This window comes from Panthera pardus, unplaced genomic scaffold, assembly GCF_024362965.1.
Source record: "Panthera pardus isolate Hobbes unplaced genomic scaffold, ASM2436296v1 HiC_scaffold_2, whole genome shotgun sequence".
Taxonomy (NCBI): Eukaryota; Metazoa; Chordata; class Mammalia; order Carnivora; family Felidae; genus Panthera; species Panthera pardus.
In genome coordinates this window covers 116446451-116473183 of record NW_026526765.1, presented here as the reverse complement: position 1 = coordinate 116473183, position 26733 = coordinate 116446451, and the positions used below count along the sequence as shown (strand labels likewise).

The window sequence follows — 26733 nt, the reverse complement described above, 5'->3', positions numbered from 1 at the left end:
TCCAGAGTATCTTTTTAACAAGAGACAGCTCAGTTGGAATGGTAGCTTTTGTGTTTCCTCCTCTTCATGAAGAGGAGATATTTGAAGTCTACTTAATCTATGGTTTCCTATGCTCTCTGATTGCTGGTTGGGTTTAGCCAGTATGGATTCCCACTGGGACAGAAGAGGAAGCAAAGTTAGTGAGGTCAGAGGATTTATACTCCTATGTTTTTTTCTACAAGGTCTTCAGTTACCTCTTAACAAAAGAAAATCTTGGCTTCCTCTTAAAGTAGAGGACTGAATAGAACTTCTTTTCTGGTGTTAGTAACCTCATCTCCTTGATTCCAAGGGCCCAAGGCTAATAACATTTCAGCCTCTGGTTACTGGACTGTTCTGTGTTTACTGAGAAGGAATACATATACATAAAGTACACACCATGATGGTTTTTTTTTTTTTTTTTCCCACTCACATAACCACTTCCTAGATCAAGAAATAGAGGGGCACATGGGTGGCTCAGTCAGTTAAGCATCTGACTCTTGGTTTAGGCTCAGATCATGATTTCACAGTTTCATGAGTTCAAGCCCCTCATTGGGTGCTGTGCTGTCAGTGCAGAGCCTGCTTGGGATTCTCTCTCTCCCCCTCTCTGCCTCTCCCCCACTTGTGCTGTCTCTGTCTCTATCAAAAAAATAATTATTTATTTAAAAAATTCTTAATTTAAGAAATAGAACTAGCACTCCAGAAGCCACGATGGACCACTACCCTAGTCATTATTCTTTCCTCCCAAAGGTAACTACCTTGACATCTGATATTCTGATTTTGAAATTTATATAAATAGAGAAATACAGTGTATTGTCTTTGTTATAATCATTTCTTTATACAAATATACCAAATTCAGTTGGTTGTTGATAGACATTGAGTTGCTTCCAGCCTAGGGTTATTATGGACAGTACAGCTATGAACATTCTTATATGTCTTTTGGTGAACATGTATATGCATTTCATGTATAAATGTATGCATTTATTTACTTAATATGGAATAGCTCGATCATAGTCTATGTGTATCTTCAGCTTTAGTGGATTTGCTAAACAGTTTTTCTAAATGGTTGTAATAATTTACACTCTGACCAGCAATATATAAAATTTCCAGTTCCACTATGTTCATAACAACTCAAGGTATTTTCAGTCCTTTTAATTTTAGCCATTCTGGTCAGTATGTAGTGGTATTCTATTTTGGTTTTAATGTGCATTTCTCTGACGGCTATAGAATTGAGTACATTCTCATGCTTATTGGACATTTAAATATTTCATGTGCTTTTGGTCATTGACAAATTATCTTTTTTGAAGTGCTTGTTCAAGTCCCTTGCCCCCCCTTTTTTTATTGAGTTGTTAGGGTTTTCTTATGTGTTTGTATGAGTTATTCATAATTTGGTTTGAGTCCATTGTTAACTACCAGCTTTGCTAACCCAGTTTTTTCCCTATCCTGCGGTGTGCCTTGTCAGTGTCTTAATGTTTCTTTGATGAAAGAAATATTAACGTTAATTTAGTTCAATTTTTCCATATTTTCTTTCATGGTTATAACTTTTTGTGTTCTGTTTAAAAACTTTTTACCTACCCAAAGTCATGAATATTATCTTCCAAGAAATTTAGTGTTTTATTTTAAACATTTAGAATAATATTTCACCTATAATTGTTTTAGGTATATGGGCTAGGGGATACAATTCTTTTTTTTTTTTCTCTGCAAAAAAGATAGCAAATTTCTTCATTATAATTTATTACAAAGACCACTTTTTCTCCACTGCTCTGCAATCACTTTTTGAGAAACTGTAAGTCCATATACATATGGGTTTGCTTCTGGACTCTAAAATATTCCATTGATCTATTTGTTTATCCTTGTGCCAAATACCCAATGTCTTAATTACCATAGTATATAAGAAATCTCAGGAAGTGGTAAATTCCTCCAATATACCTCCATATGCATTGACTATTTGTCGCCTTTTGCATTTGCAGATGAGTTTAACTTTCCAATTTCTGCAAAAACAATTCTCTAGAATTTTGATTAGAGTTGCATTTCTCTATAGATTAACTTGGGAAAGAAGAGACAATTTTACCATGCTGCATCTTTGAAGTCTGTGGACATATATCTCTCTATTTAAGTCTTCTTCTCTTATAACTGGTAAAGTTTTATTTTTATTTATTTATTTATTTATTTATTTTTTTCAACGTTTTTTATTTATTTTTTTTGGGACAGAGACAGAGCATGAACGGGGGAGGGGCAGAGAGAGAGAGGGAGACACAGAATCGGAAACAGGCTCCAGGCTCCGAGCCATCAGCCCACAGCCTGACGCGGGGCTCGAACTCACGGACCGCGAGATCGTGACCTGGCTGAAGTCGGACGCTTAACCGACTGCGCCACCCAGGCGCCCCATAACTGGTAAAGTTTTAAAAGTTACTTTTTGGGTTAATGCTTTGACATTCTTTCCTTAGATTTATTCCTAACTATTGGATGTTTTTATTGCTATTAAAAATGGTACAAGCTAAAAAAAAATGTCATCCTAAATGTTTGTTCCTATTATGTGGAAATTCAACTTAATTTTTACATGTTAACTAGGTATCTAAAAACCTTGCAAAATAACTATTCTAATAGTTTGTCTGTATATACATATCTTCTAATTACACAATCATGTCATCTGCTAATAAGGACATTTAATGTCTAATTTCCAATCTGCATTTTTTATATTTCTTTCTCTTGTTTTACTTTACTGGCTAGAAACCCTAGTAAAACATTGAATGGAAGTTGTGATGGGGGCAGCTTTGTATTATTCCAAACTCCAAGAAAATGTCTGCCATTTCACCATTAAATATACTATTTGGGAGAAGGTTTTTGCTGCTGCCCTTAATCAGGTTAAACTTCCTTTCTACAGGTAGCTGCTGAGAGGTTTCAGCACACATATTTGTAGTACAGATTTATAAAATCCAGTCTAGGGGCCATTGTTTTTAGGGGTTTCCAATCCACTTACACTTAATGATACTGATTGACCATATGAGAATTTGCATTCTACTTGTTTCTCTGGTTTTGTCTCTTATTCTCCTTTTTTTTGTCTTCTTTTGAATCAAACATGCATTTTTTAACTCTAAAATTTCTCCTCTATTCACTTGTTACATATACATTATTCTACCCTTTAAAAATAATGGTTACATGAGTGATTACAATGTACATCTGTAAATTAGAGGAGCATAACTTTCATGAGCAGTTTCATTATTTCCTCTAAAAGCTAAGACCTTCAATATTTTTTAATTCCCTTACTCTCTCCCCCTCTCTCTCCTGCCTTTTAATTTTTCTTGCATTTTAAACTAAATGATGTCATAATTTTAAAAAAAAATCATGAATATTCAACACTTTTCATTGTTGTTCACTTGTTGTACTGGGGGGCCTGGGTGGCTCTGTCGGTTAAGCGTCCAACTCTTGATTTTGTCCCAGGTCATGATCTCACAATGTATGAGTTCAATTCCCACATTGGGCTTTGCGTTGACAGCACAGATCCTACTTGGGATTCTAGCTCTCCCTTTGTCTCTGCCCCTCTCCTGATCTCTCTTGCTCTCTCTCTTTCTCTCTCTCAAAGATAAAGAAATAAACTTTTAAAAATGTATTTATTTTGCCTCTATATTTGAAGGAGAGTTTTAGGATATTCTAGAGTGGCAGTTGTTTTGTTTCAGCATTTTAAAACTGTCACCCCATGATTTGCTGGGGTCCCCTAATTTCTGCTGAAAACTCAGTTGTGCGATTTTGGCTCTTTAATGGTAGTGAATGTCTGTGTGGTTTTTAAGATTTTCTTTGTCTTCAGTTTTTAGTAGTACTACTGTGGTATATACCTAATTATAAGTTTCTCTTTATTCACCTTGCTTAGAGTTAATGGCACTTCTGGAAACTGTATCCCCCAATGAATTTCATCAATGTATAAAATTTCAGCCAGTGTCTTCTCAAAGTTAGGTTTGGCTCATTACCTCTCTCCCTTCTACTTTTTGGATTCCAGTTACAATTGTTAGACCTATATACTATGTCTCACGTGTCTTTTAGGCTATCTTCTTATTTTTATACCTTTTTACTTCATTGTTTTTGTCTGGATTTTTTTATTGACATGCCATTCTGTCAAGAATTTTCACTACTGCTTTAATATAGCAGCTCTTAACTGTATTGATTGAGTTCTTAATTTGCATTATTATATGCTTTTATTGTCTTAGCCTAAGATTTCCATCTGTTGCTGTTACATGGCCTCAGAACTTACCTTCCTTTTCCCCTTCCCCATCTACTTACTCACCTGCCTCCACCAAACCATCCTTCTTATTTATTATTCTTGTAACATCTGTGCCTTTTCTCCCAAGAAGTATGAGCTTAGGTAGATTCTACAGAGCTCTACTGTCCCTAGATGCTTTGGCTTGTTTGTGTTCCCTTAGAAAAGAGCTCCTTATGTTGCCTGGTTGGAGTAATTAGATCTGATTGGCACATCAGATATCTCCCTGCCTGGCTTGTGGGGAACGTCACTGATTCAAAAGCCTGCTGGCTTAAAAGTGAGAAGATCACAATTGATGTCAGAGAGCCCACAATGCAGGACTTTGTCCTTGCTCCAACAGCAAAGCAATTACTCATGTAGATGACTTGGGTGGATGAATTCTGGTCAAGAGAGTACTACCCTACATCACAATGCTGGACCCTGCCCAAATTCCCATTACACACATTCCAAAAGGACTCATCACCTGGTATTTCCTGAGGATGAAGGGCTAGAGGTAAGAAGATGGTGGAGAGGGCTTGGATTATCTTTGTAGTAATGCCACAGGGCACTGTTTTTGCCTTTAAGTCCAGCTGCTCCAATTCCCTTTGCTGGTTGTTCACTTGCACGGCCTATAAATATTGGAAAACTCCCAGAGCTTGGTCCTTGGCCTCCTCCTATTTTCAATCTCTACTTTTTTTCTTAATGATCAACTAAGCCTATGGTTTTAAATCCCACCTCTTGCTTTAACGCTGGCCTCTTCCCAATCCCAGGTGCAGATATTTAATGGTCTATTTGCTGTCACTTCATGGATGTATAACACATAACTCAAAGTTAATCTGCTTCAGTCAGAATTGTGATATTTCCATATCGATGTCCCCCTGAACAACTATTCTAACATAGCAACCCAACAGTTACTGACACATCCTTCCGTCCTTATTTTATCAATAAGTGTATGATATTTACTTAGTGTTTATATTCAGTTTCCTCACATTAGAACACAAGTTCCATTAGAACAGTGGTTTGCCTATATTATATTACTTCCTACTCAGAACTTGGTACAGAACATGGTAACAGAAACTGAGTGACTATGTGTGGTGTGAATGTGAGAAGATGTCCATAGCTAGACTGTGTCTCACTTTGTTGAGATGAGGTCTGGCCAGCATGGAGTTGGGAGGACTGTGCGTGGTTTGAGATATAAAGTTTTCATCCTCATTCTTTGTTATATGTAAGCCTATGTCTCAAGACAACCATTCAGTATAGGGATGCCACTCATAACCCTCTTATTGGCACCACATACACTTAAAAAATCCATTAGCAATCCTATCAACTTTATCTCCAAAATAATTTATCCTAAATCCAACCTTACTCTCCATTACCTCTGCCGCCTCTTCCTCCAACCTCATTCCTCTCTTTCCAGTCCCCCGTGATAGCATCCCTGCATTCTCCAAGAGTAGCCAAAGTGAGATTTGGTGGGGAAAAAAGCAATATTATGTCCCTGACCTGCTTTAAACCACCCAAGGTCTCATATTACACACAAATAAAACCAACCTTCTTACAACTTTTGAGGACTTGAAGGGTCTGATCCCTGACTTCCTTTATGACTGTGGGTCCCACCACTGTCTCTCTTGCTCACTAAGCTCTGGCCACACTGCCCTGCTTTCTTTTATGTTAACATAGTAAGCTCATTGCTTCTTAAATAAGTCCCTTTTACTTGTTATTCCCCTGTCTGGAGGAGTCTTCCTTGATGTTTGATGCTAATGACCTCATATCCTCTAAGTCTTAGGCTTTCCTAGCCACACTATCTATGGCCAATCAATATTTATTATTGCATTCTTATATCACATTGCCTTATATTGTTTTCCTCACAGTTATTATCACTAGATGAAGTTATTTTTTTCTTTTGATTGTATTTTTCACTATCATTTTCCCAGTATATAATACAATACATGACACATTGTAAGTCCCCATTACTTATTTATGGTATATATAAGAGAATGAGTAAATTGAAGACAGATAATCCCTCATACTACGTTGTTCAGTCATTTCTTTGGGAAGAGTCCTTATTTATTCTTTTTTTACTTAAAAGGAAATGGAGGGAGTAAAGTTTAAAATCTGTAATTTTTCCCCTTGCCTATACTCTCTCTCTTCTTATAGAATTATCAGCAACTTCTTGTCATAAAAATGACATAACATATTTTGATCTCTTACTGGTGCCAGAAAATGTGCTGGATTATCCCATTTATTTATTACACTGACCCTCTGCATTAGATCCTATCATAATCCATACTTAATAAATCTGAAGTTTGGATGCCTCCATTATTTTCTCAGAGTCACAAAACTAACCAACATTCCATCTTGCTTTCTCAAGTGAACTTCAAGAACCAAGAAACCAGGTAGGATAAGGAATTTTGCATCACTGTTAGGTTTTTCCTCCAACACTCTTTCTGCTTATCAGTGATGGTAGGGGAGGAGGAGGAGAGAGGGAGAAAAAGAGGGAGGGAGGGAGAGAGGGAGAGAGAGACAGAAGGAAGACATGTGTGCAAGCGAGCAATGCACATCATGATGACCGGATAAAACTTTGGTAGCAAGCTCTGAACTCAGCTAATTTAACATCATCCCCAGAAGGAAGGACAAACCAAAGTCAGATCACTGTTGGTGAATCTCTTCCTCTTGTGTTAGAACAGCTCTCTAGTGGATTTTCAAGGCTTTGAGTTCAGGAACAACAGAAAGGCTGACTTCGCTTGACCAATTAATCTTGAGGCTTAACTTGACCAATTCATTCTGTTATCCCAAAAACAAAATTACAGGAGAAACAGAAACTCATTTACATACCACCAAGAAATGTACAGTTTGAAACGGGAGAGACTAGGAAATGAGAAACTAGTCAAGAAACTAGTCAAGAAAAATCATAGGAAGAGAGACAAGTCTCCACAGACCAAGAGACTGTCTCTATGCAACCTCAAATATCTTGGTGAAACTAAAGGAAAAAGAAAGTTTAGATGCCTAGATAATTGGCTAAAATTTTGATTTTTTTCTGGTTATTTGGCATTATGAAGTTATAATCACATTGAAGCACTTTGTAAAGCATTTTAATAATTGTTGCTTCTGTTCAACAAATTTTCTTAGAATTTTACTTTCTTATATTAATATCTTGAAGTATAAAAGTTGGTTGTTTTTACATATTTGGAAGATCAACTTCAACCTTAAAATTCATTAAATACAATCCTATCATTGGGAAAGCTATCTTCTGGATCATAACAATTCAGCAATGACTTACTCTTTGTCTAGATCAGTCAGGGGCAGATGCATTGGAGGGTAAACATTAAAAAGAATATTAGCAAATATTATTTGGCACTTCAAAGATGCAAGGAAACACTTTCTATGAATTAGCTCATTTAATTCCACACCAACTCTATGGGGGAGGTACTATGATGAGCCCAGTTTTATAGAGGGGTAAACTATGCATCAGAGGGGTTAAGTGACTTTGCTCAAGTTAGCACGAGAAAGACTCAGGTGATCCCAAGCAGTCTAACCCAAGAATCCAAACATGCCAACAAGCAACTTCTCAGGGAACCTACAGTTTGTCTGGAAAAAAACATACATGTGTGCATGAAACCATTAAATCACAACAAAAGGGCATGTGGGATCAATAGTGTGAATGAATGTACACCACAGGTTCACTTAGGTAACACCGCACTGTTAAAAGCAGACCAAACTCAAGACAGAGGGACTCCTGACCTCATGATCCAAGGGAAAGTGAGCTCTATGTGAGATAACTATAGGTAAAAAATAAGTAGGATGGGAACCTATCCTTGAACCTGGAGATTACATATCTAGCTTCCGATTCTCTGCTACATAACTCTGAAATTTCCTTGTGTAACAGATGCCTTTGTCGTTTTCCCTAAAATAATAGTTTTGCTCACAACAATCTAGTTTGTCTTACAAACAAGCAGCTGACAAATTGAGGGTGTGATAGTGCATGCTGCAAAGAGGGATCAAGATTGGCAAATTCTTATTCCTATCTACCCTATGATTCTGGTGCCACTTGGAATTTTATTTCCAGTTCCTCAGGATGGGTTTTTGGTGCCAAATGAGATGGTGTGTGTGCACATGCATGCACATGTGTGTGGAGGGTGAGAGAGGACTGTTGTGTGCCATGGGGAAATGCACACATGTGATATCTGTGGAAGAGTTCTACAAACCACCAGTACCCCAAGAACGGTGTGAGGAGGAATGAGTCAGGCCGGGAATAGCATTTCCTGACTGCCCACTCACAGGCTCATTGCCAGAAGGTTTTATTTTATTCTCTAGGTTCTAATCTTCAGATTTATATGAAAAGATGATACTGCTGAAGCTGGCAAGGAGATGTTTTTTATAAAAATTGGAATGATTAATTACTAGATTCCCATCCCCTGAGGTCAGGGACCATTTCTGTTTTACCACCACTGCAGACCACCAGCTAATACGCTACCTGGCATCAAGTGAGGACCTAAAAATATTTGTTAAATGAATAAATGAATAATAAATGAATGTAATATTTCTTATTTACTGGATCAGCTCCTCCCAGTGACTTGCTCTCCTGGGTCGCTGAGAAGCTGGCAACCCAGGTTGCATTAAAAACATGGGATATTTTTATAACTCTTTGACCCATTAGCAACATACTCCCCGGTATTTTTTTAGGGCTGTGGAGATATATAATTCAGTCAACAAGTATTTATTGAGCTATAGTATTTGAACACTGTTAGAGGGAACTGAGGGCAGCATTGACCAAGACAAAGAAGTCCTTCTCATAGAACTTCTGTTCTTGTAGGTTAAGCAACATGACAAATAAAATGACTAGTGGTGATGAGTGCTATGAAAAAAGGAGGGAAAAAAGAAAAAGAATGATAGAGGAGCACTATTTATATAGTTTAGTCCCTACCATCTCCCCTGAGGAGAGCAATGTCCTGGGCCTAGACTCAATCTGGTGAAGATTTTATGAGGCCTTCCTCTTTGAAGTTACACTGAAAACTTCAAGGATTTCAGTGGTACCCAAAACATGAAGATTTGGGAAATTATTTTGCATTTGGTTGTTGAGAAATCAATTCATGCGTGCCAGAGGGGATAAAAGGATGGAAAGGATGATCAAGAAAAGAAAGTTCTTTTCTTTGCCAGGGGCAAAACAATGGAGGGATTAGAATAGCCAACATGCTTGGAACACTTACTATGGCCTGGTTAGCACTGAAATTTATCACCAAAAGATTCCATGATGTAGGCACTATTCTTATCCCCCTTCTGGCAAGTGAAGCACAGAAAGACTAAGTAAGGTGGCAGAAGTCACTCAGCTAATATATGGGAAATCTAGTATTCCATAAAGGCAATCTGACTGCAGGCAGGACTCAATCATCAGATTATCCCCTTACGGATGTAAGTAAGCTGTCTCTAGGATCTAATTTTTTAGCTACGAATATACACTGCTTCTTTGAAAAGTATAATGAATTATAGGGCTTAAATATCTGAAAGAATTTTTTTAAACTAAGCATAAAAACTACCCCCAAAACATACAATAGTTCACCAAGACCTTCCCATTCGTTGAGTATACCAAATTTATTCCAGTCTCCAGGACTTTGCGCTTGTAAGGCCTTCTGCCTAGAATGCTCTTTCCTGGGCTCTTCACATGGCTGGCTCTTTCTCATTAGTCACGACTCAGCTTCAGAAAGGGCTCCCTGTCCACCTTACACCTGGGAATCTGCCATTCCCCAGTCACTCTCTATGCTATTTATCCTATTTTTATTTTCTTCCCTCCCCTGATGACTATTTAAAAGGTCCTAGGTTGTTGTTTTTTTTTTTTTTTTTTTTGTTTTATTTATTTTTGAGAGAGCATAAGTGGGATAGGGGCAGAGAGAAGGGGACAGAGGATCTGGAGCAGGCTCTGTGCTGACAGCAGAGAGCCCAATGTGGGGATTAAACTCACCAACTGTGAGATCATGACCTGAACCAAAGTTGGACGCTCAACTGACTGAGCCACCCAGGTGCCCCAAGGTCCTAGTTTTTGATGTCCACTTGTGGTTGTCTAGTTCCCCTCTTAGAAGGCAAGCACCCTGAGGTCAGGGTCAGTGGCTGCTTTGTGTCCTGAAATTTCTCTAGAGCCTGATCTCTGCCTGGAACCTCACAGAGGCTTTAAAACCATTTGAATGAATTCATGCTGTCCCGAGGGTCTGCAGACTCAGCTCCCAGAGGCCTTTACTTCTGCAGAGAACCCTGCTACTGGCAGCATCTGCCCACCATTCTGTGCAGAATCAGAGCACCAGATGGGAAAGAAGAGATCAGCACAGGAGGCCTGGTGAATACTTGCCAACAAGCACCCAGAATGAGCTGTGAACGCTGGCTGGGAGGGCTGCCAAGGAGACCAGGGATGAAGCCTAAGTACCGGAAGACCAATCTGGAAGGTGTTTCTGAAGTTAGGTATATGCAAGGTCTTTATTTAAATTTTATCTGAATCTCCTTGTTAAGATCTAGTCTTACTTTGGTTGCCACCCTACTGTTGATCTACTGCTTATAATGATTTATTACCTGTCTGTCCACAGCAGAATATAAGGCCCATGGCAGCAAGGATCTAGCTGTACTTTATACAAGTGGATACTGTCCAGAATTATTCCATGTAGTAGGCACCCAAGAAAGATTTAATACATGGACCAAGAAATGAGCCAACACTGTTGTGTCTGCAGACAAAGGTAGTGGAGAGAACAGAATGGAGCAAATGTTTACTGAGTCCCTGCTAAGCCCCAGGCACTGTTCCAGCTGCCTGGAACATACCTCTTATTTGTTTACCCAGTTCAGTTGCAAGCTTTGAGAGCCTAACTTTTAAGAAGATAAAATATACAGAGCAGAAGATACCTTTTTTCCTACCACATTATAAAATCAGGTCTTGCTGGGGAAGTGGTTCTTTAAATGAAGGTTGGGTATCCTCGGAAGCCTCAAACTTCAATCAATTTACTGAGGTCTATGCTACGACCTGACAGTGCTGTGTCCAATAAATAACTTTGTATGATGCCCAGAGCATATCTGAGGATCAATAGAGAATTATAACTAAAGCCTCCATCACTGCTTCACCTACAGGATCATTCCATTTATCATCTCAGGTTGAATTTATCTGAATCAGAGCCAAAAATACAATTTCCAAACAGAAGAACATAAATGAGTGCAAATTAAGTGAATTTGGACGAGGTTGTTCCCAGCATGTACAGCAAGCTCAGCCCGGGTTGCTTAGATGGGAAAGAAAAAAATGCAAGTTGGCACAGTGGCATGTTTTAGATGTAGCAGGAATCATAAAAGAGTCCATTCTGGCAACATATGACCACCCCGAATTCCCAGCCCTCAGCTCTAGATAGTCAAGGTCAGTCTATTGCTTAGTGCTATTTAGAAGGCACAACATGGGGAAACACATATTATATACGCTGGTCCCAAATTACCTTCGGTTGGCTACCCAATGTGGTGAAGATGGTACTTATGAGAACATTCTTGAAGGCTTAATACCTGATCATCGTCTTTCCCACCAATTCTGTGTGTAAGTAAGGCCAATTTCAAAGAAAAATGAGCTTCCTTTAAAAAGTGTAAAATAATAGCACCATTACACATACCTCGCTCGGCCATTTAAAAGTACCTCAATGAAGCTGGTTTTCTCCTGCGGGCTTATCAGTACACATGGTCACAGTATAAGAGGGCATAGACTCTTTACAGTTTATCCTTGAGGGGTTTTTCCCTCCTTTTACATAGTCTGTAGTCAGGTCAGCACATTATTCTAAGATATTCACAGGACTGTTAGGAACAGTAAAACCACTTTCAAAAGGGTACAGAGGCCAAAACACCACAGTGAAGCCACAGGCTGGGTTTCAGTGCCAGCTCTTAAATACTAATTAGCTGTGTGCTTTTGGGCGGTTCACTTAATCTCTCTGCAAGATAGTGGGTGGGGCTCTGACCAGAACCTTGCAACTCTTCCAGCTCTGGCTCTCTGGTTTGATGCCAACTGCCGGGACCGATGGGGTGCCCTCCCCCACTCACAGATTGCAGCAGCCATTCAGTAAACGGCTCTGTGCACAGGCAAGGGAGGATATTAATGCTGTCCTTTTGCTTCTGAGGTTACTCTAAAACCCCTCCTTAAGCCAGTCTGCAGCCAGTCAACCTCCAACGGAGAGATCAGGGTGATTAGGAGCCATTGCACTGAACCATGATGCTTGCCTCCACCAGCATCACACCCTAAATGCTAAGTCTAGAGTTCTCACATCTTGGGCCAGACATGGAGGGAGGAAGGCAACCATGCAAAATTCAGGGGTGTTGCTTATGTATATTTCTTACTTTCTCTTACCCTAGGACAGTGTTTCTCGACGAACTGCACTGGGGTTCCATCCTCAACAGGCACTGGAGGGCTTCTTGAAAGTGGAGGTCCTGGGGTTCACTCAGGATGTACTGAATCAAAATTTTAGGAGGAGCATGTGAGCCCCCTGAATCTGCATCTTAAACCAAGCACTGCAGATGATCTTTATGCGTATGCTAGCGCTTGGGAACTAGTGTCCTTCTAAAGAGGTAAAACTCTTGTGGGTCACTGAGCCTACCTGCTGCCTCTACTAACCACTATTATGCACCATTTATTCAACAACGATGTGCCACCAACTATTTCATGGCAGGCATGATGTTGAGCAAAAGCTCAAAGCACCTGGTCTCCTGGAGGTTAAGGTCTAGTGATGGGAAACTGATGATGAACACAGGCAAATAGATAATGGGTGAGGCAGTGAGGCAATCTGTGAAGTAAAATAAAAGGGGAGTGCTAGGGCGGTGTAGATCAGGTAGGCAGGTAGTCCTATTTGAAGAGCGGTATTTGGTGGGGTTCTATCGTGTAATGGTTAGCACTCTGGACTCTGAAGAGTGGTATCTGTGCAAGACTTACACAAGTGAGGGTAAGAACAACATGGTTGGGAGAAGAACATTCTAGACAGAGGGAACAAGTATGAGGTCCTGGAGAGGGAATGTGCTTGGGATGTTTGAGAAACAGCAAGGAGGCCAGTGTAGCCGGTGTGGGCTGAATGAAGAGGGCGGTTACAGGAGATCATCAGAGTGCAGATTTCCTAGGCCTTGGAGGCCACAAAAAGACTGTAGATTTTACTGCATAAAACGGGAAGAGGGACATGACATGATCTGAAAGGTCACTATCTTGTAGCTTGTTTAGTTTATTTCTAGGCTGCCAAATAATCTCAAGTCTGGATGGGGGGGGGGGGGATGAAGCAATGGTTCATTGTCATTTATATTATAGTTTTATTTTCATTCCAGTCTATTGTCCTATGCTTATGCTGTGACTTCTGGCTGACTTCCTGAGGGCATCATAAAGTAGGTGCTTCGACTGAGAATTGGGGCAAAGAGTAAGGAGGCTTTGCTAGGGGAGGCTGGCCCAGAAGGTCTTCGTTCATTTACTCACACATTTATTTCTTCTATCAGCCTTTAATGAGAAGGCAATATGTGTAAGGCACTCTGCAGCTGCTTGACGTGCATTATTTTAGGTATTCCCACAGCAGCCCTGAGGTACGGTTCACAATAGACATCTCATGGATGAAGAAGTGGAGGCTTGGTCAGAAGCAGGTGGCCATGGGCAGTGTTGGAACTTGGACTCAAAGGCAAGACACTAACAGCAAAGCTTGTGTTTTCCCCTCCATTGTGGGTGGAAGAACAAAGCTCTGGGGCCAGCGTACCTGGGTTCAGGTCCTACCTCTGCTGCTTGCTGACCATGTGACTTTGGGCAGGTGACTTATGTTTCTGGGCCTCAGTGTCTGTCTCTGTAAAATGGGGATAATAAAAGTTTCCTCTTCATCAGAATGTTGTTAGAACTAAATGAGCTACTACCTTAAAACACTTAGAACAGGATGTGGCACCTAAAGTCTCCTTTTGACCACAACTCTAGATAAAGTCATAGGAGGCTACTTGAAGGAACTTGGAATCTGAAGCCTGCACAGGGTGTGAAAATCATTGTCCTAATGCAGAAAAGTCATGAGGAAAAGGCCTCAGATTTATGATTTGAGAAGAAATAGATTTCAATTATTCTAAGAAACAGACTCCAGCTCAACTAACAGATCTAGAGATAGCCGGAAGTGTCCTGAGGTAGAAGGGCCAGCTTTGGCAGGGAGTGAGTTCTCCAATGCTCTCTTGTCAGGAATACTGGGCTTCAGAGACCCTGGAAAGGGCTGGGCTACTGGTTTCAGGGACCTGCTCCCAAACTGAAATTTTGATTCTATCTAATGGGATGGATATGGGTGTCCCGAGGGCCGGGTCTGACTTTGTTTTCCTTATTCAGTGTCTTTTTTTCTTTTTTCTTTTTTCTTTTTTTCTTTTTTTAACTAGACTATGTTGGCTTAGCTCAAACACACAGTTTCATGATAGCCAATATCATGCCTTTTTTGGTTAATATGCTACTGCTGGGCTCCTGAAGGATTTTACACTTGGGGCTTCTACCCACATGCTTAGATATTCTATCATCTTGGTTGAAAAAAATGAATTAATAATTAAAGTAGAACATGGCTTTCTAGCCTTTGCTCATGAGACTGACTTTTGGTCAACTCTCCCCTGAGAGGGTCACCTTTCTGTTTATATATGAGTGCACACAGCTGAGAATATGTACCATTCTATCTAGAGGCTTTGATGGAGCAGCTATTTTGTGCTGAATAAACATGATATGAAAACATCTTTAATGGCTTTGTCCTAACACAGCCTTTCTTTTCCTTCTAAATATCATGCTTTCCAAGTATCTGGAAAAGCACACTACTCTATTTTTCAATGCCTTGAAGGTTTACTGCCTCTTCAAAACAGAGCATTGTGTGTTCCTGCCATTGCTCATGAAGAAGAAGAATTTTTTGTCTGGATGTCAAGAAAATGAACAGGTTTCTGCACTCTATTCAGACTTGAGGACTTTGGGGCATACAGAGTGCCATCTACACGTCTAGCAAAATGCAATGATAGAGACTGCCTTCAGCAGCCCGCTCCTTAAAACGTATCCACCCATCTCATAGCCCTTCTAGTCTGACAGCAGTCAGGAGAATATTCTCATGTTGCAACTTTGGGCTGAAATTTTCCCCAAAATTTGTACCCTTCAGTAATTTCCAGTTGCTCTTTGGATTAAGTCTATAACTGACATCACAGAGGCGTGCAGGACCTACCACTTGACAGCTTCATTCTCCACTGTTCCCTTGCTGGGTCTCTCTCCGGTCTCATCAGCCATCCTTCAGAACCTCACATTCACCATAACCCTCTGGTAATAGGGCCTCACAAACATGCTCTCCTTCGCCTGGAAGCTTCCCTCTCATTCTGCCTGGGCAAGTCTTACTTATCCTTCAGATCTCAGCTCAAGGGACACTTCTCCAGGGATGATGTCCTCCTCTTCCCGGGCATTACGCAACACTATTAGACCTTGTCTTCATATGCCCTCACCACTAGAGCATTTGTCACTGTTTATAGTAACTTGATTAATTAGTCTCGCATCTAGGCGGGAACCAAATGTACGTTCACCACCGGTGAACCCATTGTCTAGCCAATATCTGACATGGAATAGAGATGTTCTTTAGGCATTTGTTTGTAATTTTTGAATAAATAATTTCTCTTGCAAAGAGGTTCACTGACTCCTCAGTTTGCTCCTAAAATTTCCAGGTAAGTGACATTCCCATGTATCAACAATAGGATCCAGAGAAGCCTTTCATGCATATCTTTGAAATCGCCCATTTATTTGCCTCCTGTTTGCTTTTCCTGCTAACTGTGCTTTTGCAGATACTTGGGAAGATAAAGGCTTTGGCCATCTCGGCCCATCTTTTCTCCCAGCTCCATCTGCCAGGGAAGAAACAGTGACTCAGAAAACTAATGGGCCAGTCTAACGATGGTGATGATTTCACTGCTGGTGATTTTTCTATTAGATTTATAAAATTGAGTCAAAATGAAGGAATTGCCTTGGGGCTCAAGTACCAAAAGCAAACAATGAATTCAGAAACACAAATCAGAATGGCACTAACCACTGCATGTTAAAAGCAAGCAGCAAAAGTGATAAAGGTTGAAAGAATTAAAAAATGTGAGACTGAACTTTTTTTTTTTTTTTTTTGATGGGAACATGATGGTCTAAGAGAAACCCAGGATGTGCCATCAGACTAGCACAGTGTTACCACTAGAATGACCTGGACAAAAATACTGTCACAATAAGTACAGGGGCCATCTATTAAGTGACTATTAGGTATATTTCACTCAACGTCTTTTATCCTTACAATAAACCCAAAAAGGAAACATGATTACTTACATTTTACTATTGACAAAACACTCAGAGGATAAATATCTTTAATCATATTTGGAACTCTGGTGTAACCGATTCCAAAGCCAAATACTTTTCCAACTAGACAGTTCACCTTACAAGTCCTCTCCCAGGTCTTCACCTGTAAAATGTGACTACTGCCATGCACCATCCTTGTGATAATTATCTCCATGTGATAATAATGCATGGAGAGTGCCTCGCTCCCAGTTGGCTTTTATCAAACGTTATTTTCTATCTTCCACACTTTTTTGTATGATTATTTTGTTTTTTAAGGAGAGAGAGAGAGAGATCATGAGAGGGGGAGGGGCAAAGAGGGAGACACAGAATCCACAGCAGGCTCCAGGCTCTGAGCTGTCAGCACAGAGCCCAACACGGGGCTTGAACTCACCAGCCAGAGGATCATGGCCTGAGCCGAAGTCGGATGCTTAACCAACTGAGCCACCCGGGTGCCCCTACCCTCCACATTTCTTATCAGCTGCTAAATTCTTTATGGATTTTATTAGGAACTCCTAAAACTCAGTTACCACTCCCTGCTTCTGGTTTAATGTGGGAACCTCAAGAGGGGGACATACTTCACAAAGCTCTATCACTTAATCTCACATCAACACTGCCAGGTTTTATTATATTCCCACTTGACTCCGAGGCACAGCAGGATTAGACAATTCATCAAGGGACATCAATGTCACAAAAGGACCAGAATGTAGGCGTCTCTGGACCACTGGCCTAGGATTCTTTCCATCGCCACCTTTCATCGAAGTACTCAGGACAAGGGTGTTTTCTGAGACCTCCACTAATATGGATCATATTTATAATAACAACAGCTCTTATTGAGTTCTTTTTTTTAATTTTTTTTAATGTTTTATTTATTTTTGAGACAGAGAAAGACAGAGCATGAACGGGGGAGGGGCAGAGAGAGAGGGAAACACAGAATTGGAAGCAGGCTCCAGGCTCTGAGCCATCAGCCCAGAGCCCGACGCGGGGCTCGAACTCATGGACCACGAGATCGTGACCTGAGCTGAAGTCGGCCGCCCAACCGACTGAGCCACCCAGGCGCCCCAACTTATTGAGTTCTTAATATGCACTGTGTACCACACTATATACTTTGCATGAATTATCATGTTTACTCACCAAAGCAACTGTTCAATGATACGTGCATAATTTTTATTCCCCTTTATGTAGATGACAAAAGTAAAGGGCAAGAAACTGAATGACTGTCTCTATATTAGGTAGATGTTCTAGCTGGTACCTGAAAATAAAATCTTGAAGCAAATTCATAACTACCATGAAGCAGACAAATGCTCAGTAGAGGTCCATTGAAAGCATAAGCAAATAACACTGACCTTGAATCTTTCTAGGACAGCCACCTATCTGCCAGACATCAGACATCTTGACCAAAAGCAACCTCTTCTCAACGGCAGATCTTACTCTATCATTTCAAAGGGATCTATAATGGATCAATCTCTTTCTCCCAGAGCTCTTCCCTTTGGCTATATTCCTTAACCCTGAGCATCGTTTATCACAGACTCAGGTTCTCAGCTCTGACTATTCAAGATTCACCTGGGGAGCTCTGAAAACTAGGATTCCCAGGGCTGCCTTCCAGGAAGTATGATTCAATAGGTAGACATGGTGGAGACATCCCTGTTCATTTGCCACAGCTGATCCTCAGGCACAGTCAGGGTTAAAATCTACTGTTAGAGTTGTGCGTGTATGCCTTTCTCTCCCCTGCCATACTGCGATTTCTTCAAATAAGGATGAGTCCTTTACATCTTTTAAGTTCCCATATGCTGAGAACAATGCTTAAAATATGGTATTTATGCTTCGTATTACAAAATGCAGTATATTATGAGGCAGATAAGACCTTGGGCTCTAGAGTCAAACTGTCTGGGTGCAAACTCTGATCTACCACATAATGGCCATGTGGCTTCAGGTAAGTTACTATAACATTCTGTGCCTTGCTACCTCATCTGTAAAATGAGGACAGTTAACAGTACTTACGTCATGATCTTCTGAGATTTATGTGAGGTAGTGACTATCCAGTATTTAGCACAGGGTCTGGCAGATAACAAGGCTACTGCCAATGCTAGCTGTGTCGGTAGGCAAAAACAATTCAATTGGCATGAACTATTAATGCCTTTATGTGACTGTGTAAAGTCTCACTCACAGACTATTGATAGGCATTATGCTAGATGTTTTACAAAATTACAATTTTTTTCTCCTTCATAACAGTACTCTGATATGTTATTGTTGGAGAAAGAAATATACCAGTCAAGTAACTGAATGTCACCCAGCAAGTAATTATGAGTGTGGGATTAGAACTCAGGTTTAGCTGGTTTCAGAGGCCATTCTTCCTACTTTATTACTAAGAGTTCACATAAGCATCCATTCACACACACATTCATTCAATCAACAAGTATCTATTACATGTCTGCAAGGTGCTGGAAGCTGTTCTATGTGCTGGAGATACAGAAGTGAGCCTCTGCTCTCATGCAGCTTACAGTCTACAGAGCACAAAGGAGAGCAAGAAATAAGCAAATGGGTGTAAAACACGGCCAGTAAAGCTAAGTGCTGTGGATAAAAATAAAGCAGGGCAAAGGTAACTGGGGAGTGGGGGTGTGGGTGTAGATGTGAGTGTGAGAGAGAGAAAGAGACAGAGAGGTGGGGAGAGGAAGAGAGAAAGAGAGACACGGAGGGAGAGAGGGAGAGGGAGAGGGAAGAGGGAGGGAGAGGGAGAGGAAAGAGGGAGGGAGAGGGAGAGGGAAGAGGGAGGGAGAGGGAGAGGGAAGAGGGAGGGAGAGGGAAGAGGGAGGGAGAGGGAGAGGGAAGAGGGAGAGAGAAAGAGAGAGAGACAGATTTTAGACAGGAAGGCCAGGAAAGGCCTGTCTGGTGAAGAAGCATTTGAGAAATGGATGTGACGAGACATGAATGGATTCTGGATATTTTTAGGAGGTTGGGCCCAGAGGATTCACTGTAGAATGAGAAGAGGGATATGAAACAATGATAGAAATGAAGGATGACTCCAAGGTTTGTGGCTAAAGTAACCAGGAGACTGGAGTCCTTGTTCATTGAGCTGGAGAAGAAGCCGGACACATGGGTTTTTCTCAAGGAGAATGAAGAGCTGGGCTTTGAGACCTGTAGAGCATCCCAGAGGAAGTGCTGGGTAAGTAGTTGGATGTGCAGGTCTGCATTTGGGGTGAGAGGTTGGAGCGGGGATGCAGGTTGGAGGGATGAGGTCTAACACCCTGGGCTAGCTGAGGCCACCTAGGAACAAGCACACGTAAGGAGAGGCCTGCACCCTTGGCTCACGTGTTTACGATTTAGGAGGATGAGAAGGACTAGCCATGGTGGGAGAAGGAAACAGACAGAAAGTGTGGACCTTGAGGCCAAAGAAGCAGTGACCGTGTGTGCCAATGCAGCTTGAGAAGTGGGGCAGAGGACCCTGGTCAGTGAGGGGGCCACAGGACTCTCACAAGAGCAACTTGGCCACTGTGTATGGATGACTCTTTCAAAGCAATTTTCTGCGAAAAGGAGTAGGACATGGCAGTAGCTGGAGGCGGACACAGGATCACAAGAGGAGTATTTAAAGTCAGGTGACTGACAGCATGCTGGCGATCGCACACCAATGATCCCGTTTAGAGGAAAGACTTAAAGACTTGGTGATGACACACAGAGAGGGGCCAAGGGCATCAGTGAAGGGCTTGGGTTGGGGTCAGGGATGGGATCCAGCTCCCAAGGAGAGGGCTGGCCTTGGATGAAAGCAGGGACATGTATTATATATAAAAAACGTAAAAAACAAAACAAAAAAAACACCTTTTTTTAGTCTAAAGCGATATCAGATTTTGTCTCACTTAAGCCTTACAATATCCTGGTCAGGTGGCATAATATTATTTCCATGTTACAGAGAATCATGATGCACATTTGGGAAAGGCTTTAAATGTAGGTGAGAAGATGAACAGTCAGAGAAAGGTGTGGGTGGGAAGTGCCTTTGATGTAGGCCTGAAGAGTGGGTTGGTTCTACATATATGGAAGGGGCTAAGAAGAGATTTCCAAAAATAAGAAAAATAAGAATTCCATAAATGCGTAAAAAGGCACGGAACAGAGGAATGGATCCTTTCTTAGCATGTACTCTGCAACCAGACCGCACGGGTTCTCATCCTCACCCTTGCACTTAACAGCTGTGTGACCTTAGACAGGTTACCTGACTGCTCTGTGTCTTAGTCTCCTTATTTCTAAAATGAGGATAATAACAGTACTTACCTCATAGTATTGTGGTGAGGAAGACATATACCTGTTCCTACATCCACGTGCATGTACGTGTCAGAATTCTACCCAGCAAGTAATGAGCACTGTATGTTTTTTGTTATTATTTTATGATTATTTACAACATGATAAACAGGAAAACGTGTACTTCCCCCCCTCTGTATGTGCATGTAGACTTCCAGCAAGCCTGTTTTTGGGTGTCACTGGAAGGTATTCTGCTTCCTGTTTCCTCCTTATGAAGGAGAACTATGGCTGCATAGACAAATTTGTCACTCTCCCATTCAGTTTTTTATTTAAGAAGAGCTTCTTTATCACCTACTCAGAGTCAAGCTCCATGCTAACCAGGATGCAAAGACTAAAGCCAAACAGGACAGAATCCCTGTCCCCAAGCTGCTCCCAGCCACCAGGAGACAGGCACGTAAATAGACTGTTTCAACGTAATCTGCAGGCTGTGTTCAGAAGGAAATGTGTAATGCATGAGTGAAGAGCACTGAGTTCTGATTCAGACAGCTTGGACTTGAGTCTTAGCTCTGACTTTACTAACTGTGGCTCTGGACACAGCAGGCATGTGTCCATTTCCTCACCTATAGCATAGAGATAAGAGCATTTGGTACGAGAATGTGAGAGCAGTAAATGAGATCATACAGGCATAGCCCTGAGCACACAGCCACTGATTCTTGCAGTGCTACTCTCCTTCTCCTCATCTCTTCTATCCACAACTCTTGTGCTTCTTGTGACTCATAATAACAAGTCCATCTTTGGAGTTGTCAAGGAAGTCGTCCTGGGAAGCCCTGACTTGAGCTACCTTTTAAGAGATGAGCAAGGACTTGCAGCATGAAAACGTGACAGAGACAACTCAGGGAAAGGAAGTGGCACGAGGCAAGGCACATGACCCTTGTCCCTTCAGGAAAAGGAAGTGCCTTTACTCATGTGTTCACCGGCCCAGAAAAGGCCCTCCCAAGTTGGGTGCCACATTAGGTCCATTGGAAAATATCAGGCAAGGTTCCTCATACTTCACTGGCTTTCTTATTCCTGTGGGTCTTCCCTTCCCCTCTGTCCTGTCCAGAATGGTTTCATTCTGCTTGTGATTGAGATTCTGTTCCTCTAATCCTAGAATCATTTTGCTGGATGAATCCTTCCTCACCGTGGGGGGAGGGAGTTATGTGCCCTTTTAATGAGGTCCACAGAGAAGGGAAGACAATTCAGTTGTCCTCTCCAAACCCTGTTCGTGCATCAGCATTATTTAGTTGACCTTTTTCCCATTCTTATCCTCTGATTTCAAGTTAAAGTAGAGCATGATCATAAAACCAATGCCCGCAAGAATGTCCACAAAAAGCTCCCCAACCAGCAATGGTTAAAACAGCTTGCATTCCTGTAGCCATTAATGCTTTGGAGAATGTGTTTCACCTGTGTTTTAAAAACGTGATTCTATAATAGCCTTGGTATTTGGCATATTCAATAAAAATTTGTTGAGAGCCCACTAAGTACTCGGTATTGTTCTAGTGCTGGGGGTACAGCCGAGAGCAAAACTACATGTGGGTCCTGCTCCCATGACACCCTCAGTCTATCCGGGAGACAGATATTCCCAAAGCAGTTATGCAGGCCATTCAGGATGACAAACTATGACAGGTGTTTTGAAACACCCCGGTTCTCTAGGAGCTAGGACTAGGAGGACCTCAGGGCAGGGATGGCTTCTCCACTTGAGCTGAGAATCCAAGGCCAGGATTAATAAGGAAAGGGACTGAGGGGAGAAAGAGACGTCTGTAGCCAGAGCAAGATTCCTGAAGAACCAAGAAAGGCCTGTGTGGCTGGAGATGAGGCAAGATGGAATGTACTTCAGGTCAGGCAGGGAAGTAAGGCAGGGGTCAGAACAGGCAGGGCCCCTGGGCCATAGGAAACCACTGAGAGGTTTTTAAGGCAAGCATGTTGTTGAGGGAGGTTGAGGGAGGGACTATGATCATATTTTTTAAAAAGTATTTTGACTGTAACAGGAAGAACAACATCTTGACCTGATGGATGAAGGAACAGGCTTGAGGGTTGAAAGTGAGAGAAGGAAAGAAAAAGGACTATTATTTGTGGACCACATATGTGTGAATGTGTTACTACATCATGTTAAGATGGTGTCTGGGACACAGTAGGTGCAATACAGATGAAGGCCAATAACAATAATAATAATAACTATTATTATCGCTACTACTATGATTATCACCCTGTGCACAGCATTCTGAATGTATTTCTTTGCAGCCATCCTATAACGTATGATCATCCATGTTTTACAAATGAGGAAACTGAGGCTCAGAGAGGTTAAATGACTACCCAACATCACCCAATTGGCAAGGGGCAGAGCTAAAATTCAAAGCCCATGATCTTTCTGTGTTGAGAAAACAATGTCAAGACAAACTGGAAGGAACACCTGTCTTTTAAGTAGGGTGGCTCCACCCTCCAAGAAACCCAGCGATTATTGAAGCTTTTAAAGTTGTTCTCGAATTACTCTTAAGGGAATTGTTTGGGTATTTGTATTTATTTGATTTTCACAAGGATATACACCAATTATTCATTCTCTGTCTCTTCAATTAAATAAAATATGAAGTTTGCAGCCATAACTTTTCTAGAAGAAACTACAGAGTGACATAATTGCTAACAATATAAAAACACAGACTCGTTCTCACATATTTTTCTCCTTGGACAAACTCTAAGTGTAACTAGTTCCGAGCGACACTGTTTTGTGTTTGAGGAAACTGTTCACTGCCTAAGGGAGACACTGTAATAAAAAAAGAAAACTTGACTGTCTGAGAAAGTACACGGGACTTCAAAACGGACAGCACCTACCATGTACCAAGCCTCCTAAAGGCCTTGAATGATCACATTTAATTCTCAGTATCCTGGGAATAAGTCCTTTTATTCCCACTTAATAGGTAAAATTGAGCACAGAGCAATTAAGCGACTTGGCCCTGCTTGCTTGGTATTTAACTCATGCCTTCCCCACCCAGCTCCAGGACCTCACTCACCACCTTAATGTCTGCCACAAGCTATCCTCCCTACCCATTGTCTATTAGCTTTACAACAGATTGAAAGACAAGTCTCCTTACTCCCCACCCCCTAAATCTGGTGGTAGTTAGTAAGTTAGAGATTGTTTTGATAGGAATAAAATGTGATTTCCATTTGATGGAATAAAACAGTTAGACTTAGTTAAAAAACAGTTCAAGAAAGTTCTTGGTGGTGGTGGTTTGTCTGTGTGAGGTAGGATCTTAGTTTGATTAAGACACAGAACAGCAACTGAAGAGACCAAGTGTTTGGGTTCTCTGAGTCTAAGCTAGGAGGAGAGGACGGGGGACCAATCAGAAATAGAACAGTCATCTAGGCAGCTTCCTGTGTGAGTTTGGGTCTTTCATACATGGAAAATGTCCCTGAAGATTTCTATCTATGCCACCCACCTCAGAGACTTACTAAGATCCTCTATGTGACGGGCAAGATTTCTCAATGGGTCATCTCCTTTAGCCACCAATAACGTTTTTAAGGGAATTATCTAATTGAAAAGAACATCCATAAGATATCAAGGTCTGTGAAAAATACCATCCTTGGACTCAATTCAAGGGTGATCTCGAACTCCTACTTGCTTTTCCTGGGGGTATTGACTGAAAATCACTTTGCAGTATAATAAATACTTTTCTTGTTTTATATACACCACCCCCAATCCCAGGTTCCTACTCCAAGGATGAGAAACAAAGGTGGGTTTTCCGAACAGGCTGGTCATCAGCTCCTTTCTGTAGAGTGTGGCTGGACTGAGCTGTGGTGGGAGCCCCTCCCCACCCCCAGCCCTCTTCAGTCAGTACTGCTTGTAGGACAACCCTCAGCCTGAAAAGCAGCCAGCCAGCTGCTTTGCTTGAAACTGCTCTTTTTCGAGGATGTAGCAGATCAAAAGAAACAGACAAATCACACATAGAATATGCACAGCCAGCTACTGGCTCCAGAAATGTTGATACCTGCAGTGCTTTGATGAAGGTGAATTGCCAGCACGTTGACAAGGCACACACACGTGCACACAGAAAGTGCATACAAACACGGACGCATAGCACTCGAGGTCAGAAGGTAGCAGAGGAGGTCCCCAAAGGACCGGGAACTGGGACTGTTTGTACAAGGCTCAGCTCGCCCTCGCCAGAAGGCATCAACTTAGGACCCCCCACAAACCACATTTCCAGAAGCGCTGAAAGTCAGCTGTGTCTTCCGGCTCTGCAACCCAAGTCCAGACTCCGGGCAAACCAATCCAACAACCGACACTCCACAGTCATGTGTAAGCTAATTCTATTTTGCTAATTGCTTTCTTGGGCATGCACCAAGTTATTAAACAGACAATGACAAAACAGAGAGCTTGGATAAATGTATGTGGCAGCACTTACTGAAAATCTTCTTCCTTAACAGGAGTTCTCATTACTTGTTTGCTTGTGAAGGAGAATAAGGGAAACTGGCAAAATATTTCTGATTTTTTTTTTGACTCAGCTCTATCAGCTTTGAGATCACCTTTGTAATGTTATCCTGCTCTTCAGAAAATACTTCCCTTTCCTTAGAGAAGACAGACTGATTTTAGAAGCAGATCTAAGTCTGTTAGACACAAGCTTTTGCCAGGAACGGCAGTCAGCTAGTAGCTACCGAAAGCAGGATCCGGCAGAGCCTGTGGGAAGTCATACACCAGCCCACTTTTTCCCACCCACCCAGACAGTCTCCCTCTCTGGTCTGTACCTTCCGTGTGGCAGCTGGAAGAGAGGATGGTATTCGGAGGTCTGAAGATGTAAGGCAGGTAACGAGAGAAGCATTTCATCTTCCAAAAAAAATAAAAAATAAAAATCTAAATAAAAAAACAGTCTCCTGAATCCATAAGGATTCTCTCGGCCTTTCAAGCTGGCTACATCCCCAATATGTTTATGTAGGTTCTCTCCTGGATGTGCAGAGCTGAGAAGCCTGAGGAATAACTGGAGATGGGTCCCATTTTGCCATCAGCACCAGGAAGCACTGCCTTACATTTCTGCGTGCAGCTCAAACTCAGAAGCCCCCAAGCAAGCCGGGATATAGCCTCTTCATTGGCTGCAGCTTCTCCGAGCAGGATTTGCTGAGTAAGTCAGTCCTGCCTGTAAACACACGCTGAAATGCCCTGCCTGAAACCTCTACCTTTTCCCGTGTGGTCAGTTTCTCCTCTAGCAATAGAAATCCAGCAGGATAGGGGAGCACTGAGGATAAGTGACCATCTCTTATTTAGCTGGAAGATCAGATGAAACAAAGACTGCACAGTGTTCTGCCCTGGAGAGAGATGGCTGTTAAAAGAGCCACCCGTAATGCCATGGGTCTCAGGAATATTAAAGTACAGTGCAATGAAATGGGTCTCTGTCCTTGCTTCATCTAGATTTAGTTCTATGTTTTCTTAGTACGAAAGCCCAAACAATAGGACCATTTATCATTTAGGTGAAGCCAAAAGCTGGGGTGAGTAGTCGGTGACAGAGAGCTAACACAGACAGATTCTGTGCTCCATTACAGCCCCTTCTTTCCTGCCAGCCCTCACACCGAGGTAGGAACCTGGTTTCGAGTTATTTGCCGTACAAATTTAAAGCCACAACACAAGAACAGAGGCTAAGCCCAAGGAAACAGACTCTTTCCCAACTGGTATACCCTACTGGCTGGAAAAATTAAGTTGATCTAAGAATTATACAACTTTACCAAAACACTCACTCAGATTTCACATGAGAAAGAGAGAGGATGGCGGTATCGAAAGACAGGGATAACCACCAAATAAAGTAATTTGGATTGGGGATGTGGTTTGGTTTTGACCCATGAAATAATAATGACTTTGGAAACCTTATCACTGGAAGGCAAGCACAAGATGTCAGTTTGGGATTTACAAGTTCTGTGAAAGACACTATTGTATACGACA

The 26733-nt window shown here is 41.6% G+C and overlaps 1 protein-coding gene across 6 annotated transcripts in view; it reads right to left on the bottom strand.

Annotated features, from left to right (window-relative positions):
- Nucleotides 1-26733, bottom strand: part of PPP2R2B (protein phosphatase 2 regulatory subunit Bbeta) — a 509803-nt gene that overhangs the window by 398243 nt on the left and 84827 nt on the right. The window contains exon 1 of one of the 6 annotated variants that reach the window (XM_019414210.2): nucleotides 25551-25892. The exons of 3 other annotated variants lie outside the window; for them this stretch is intronic. In XM_019414210.2, coding sequence (XP_019269755.1) covers nucleotides 25551-25624 — 74 coding nt within the window. In that variant the 5' untranslated portion in view covers nucleotides 25625-25892. Of the gene's footprint in view, nucleotides 1-25550; nucleotides 25893-26733 lie in introns of those variants that run through there. 2 more of the 6 variants (XM_019414215.2, XM_053907367.1) reach the window with 2 other exon arrangements.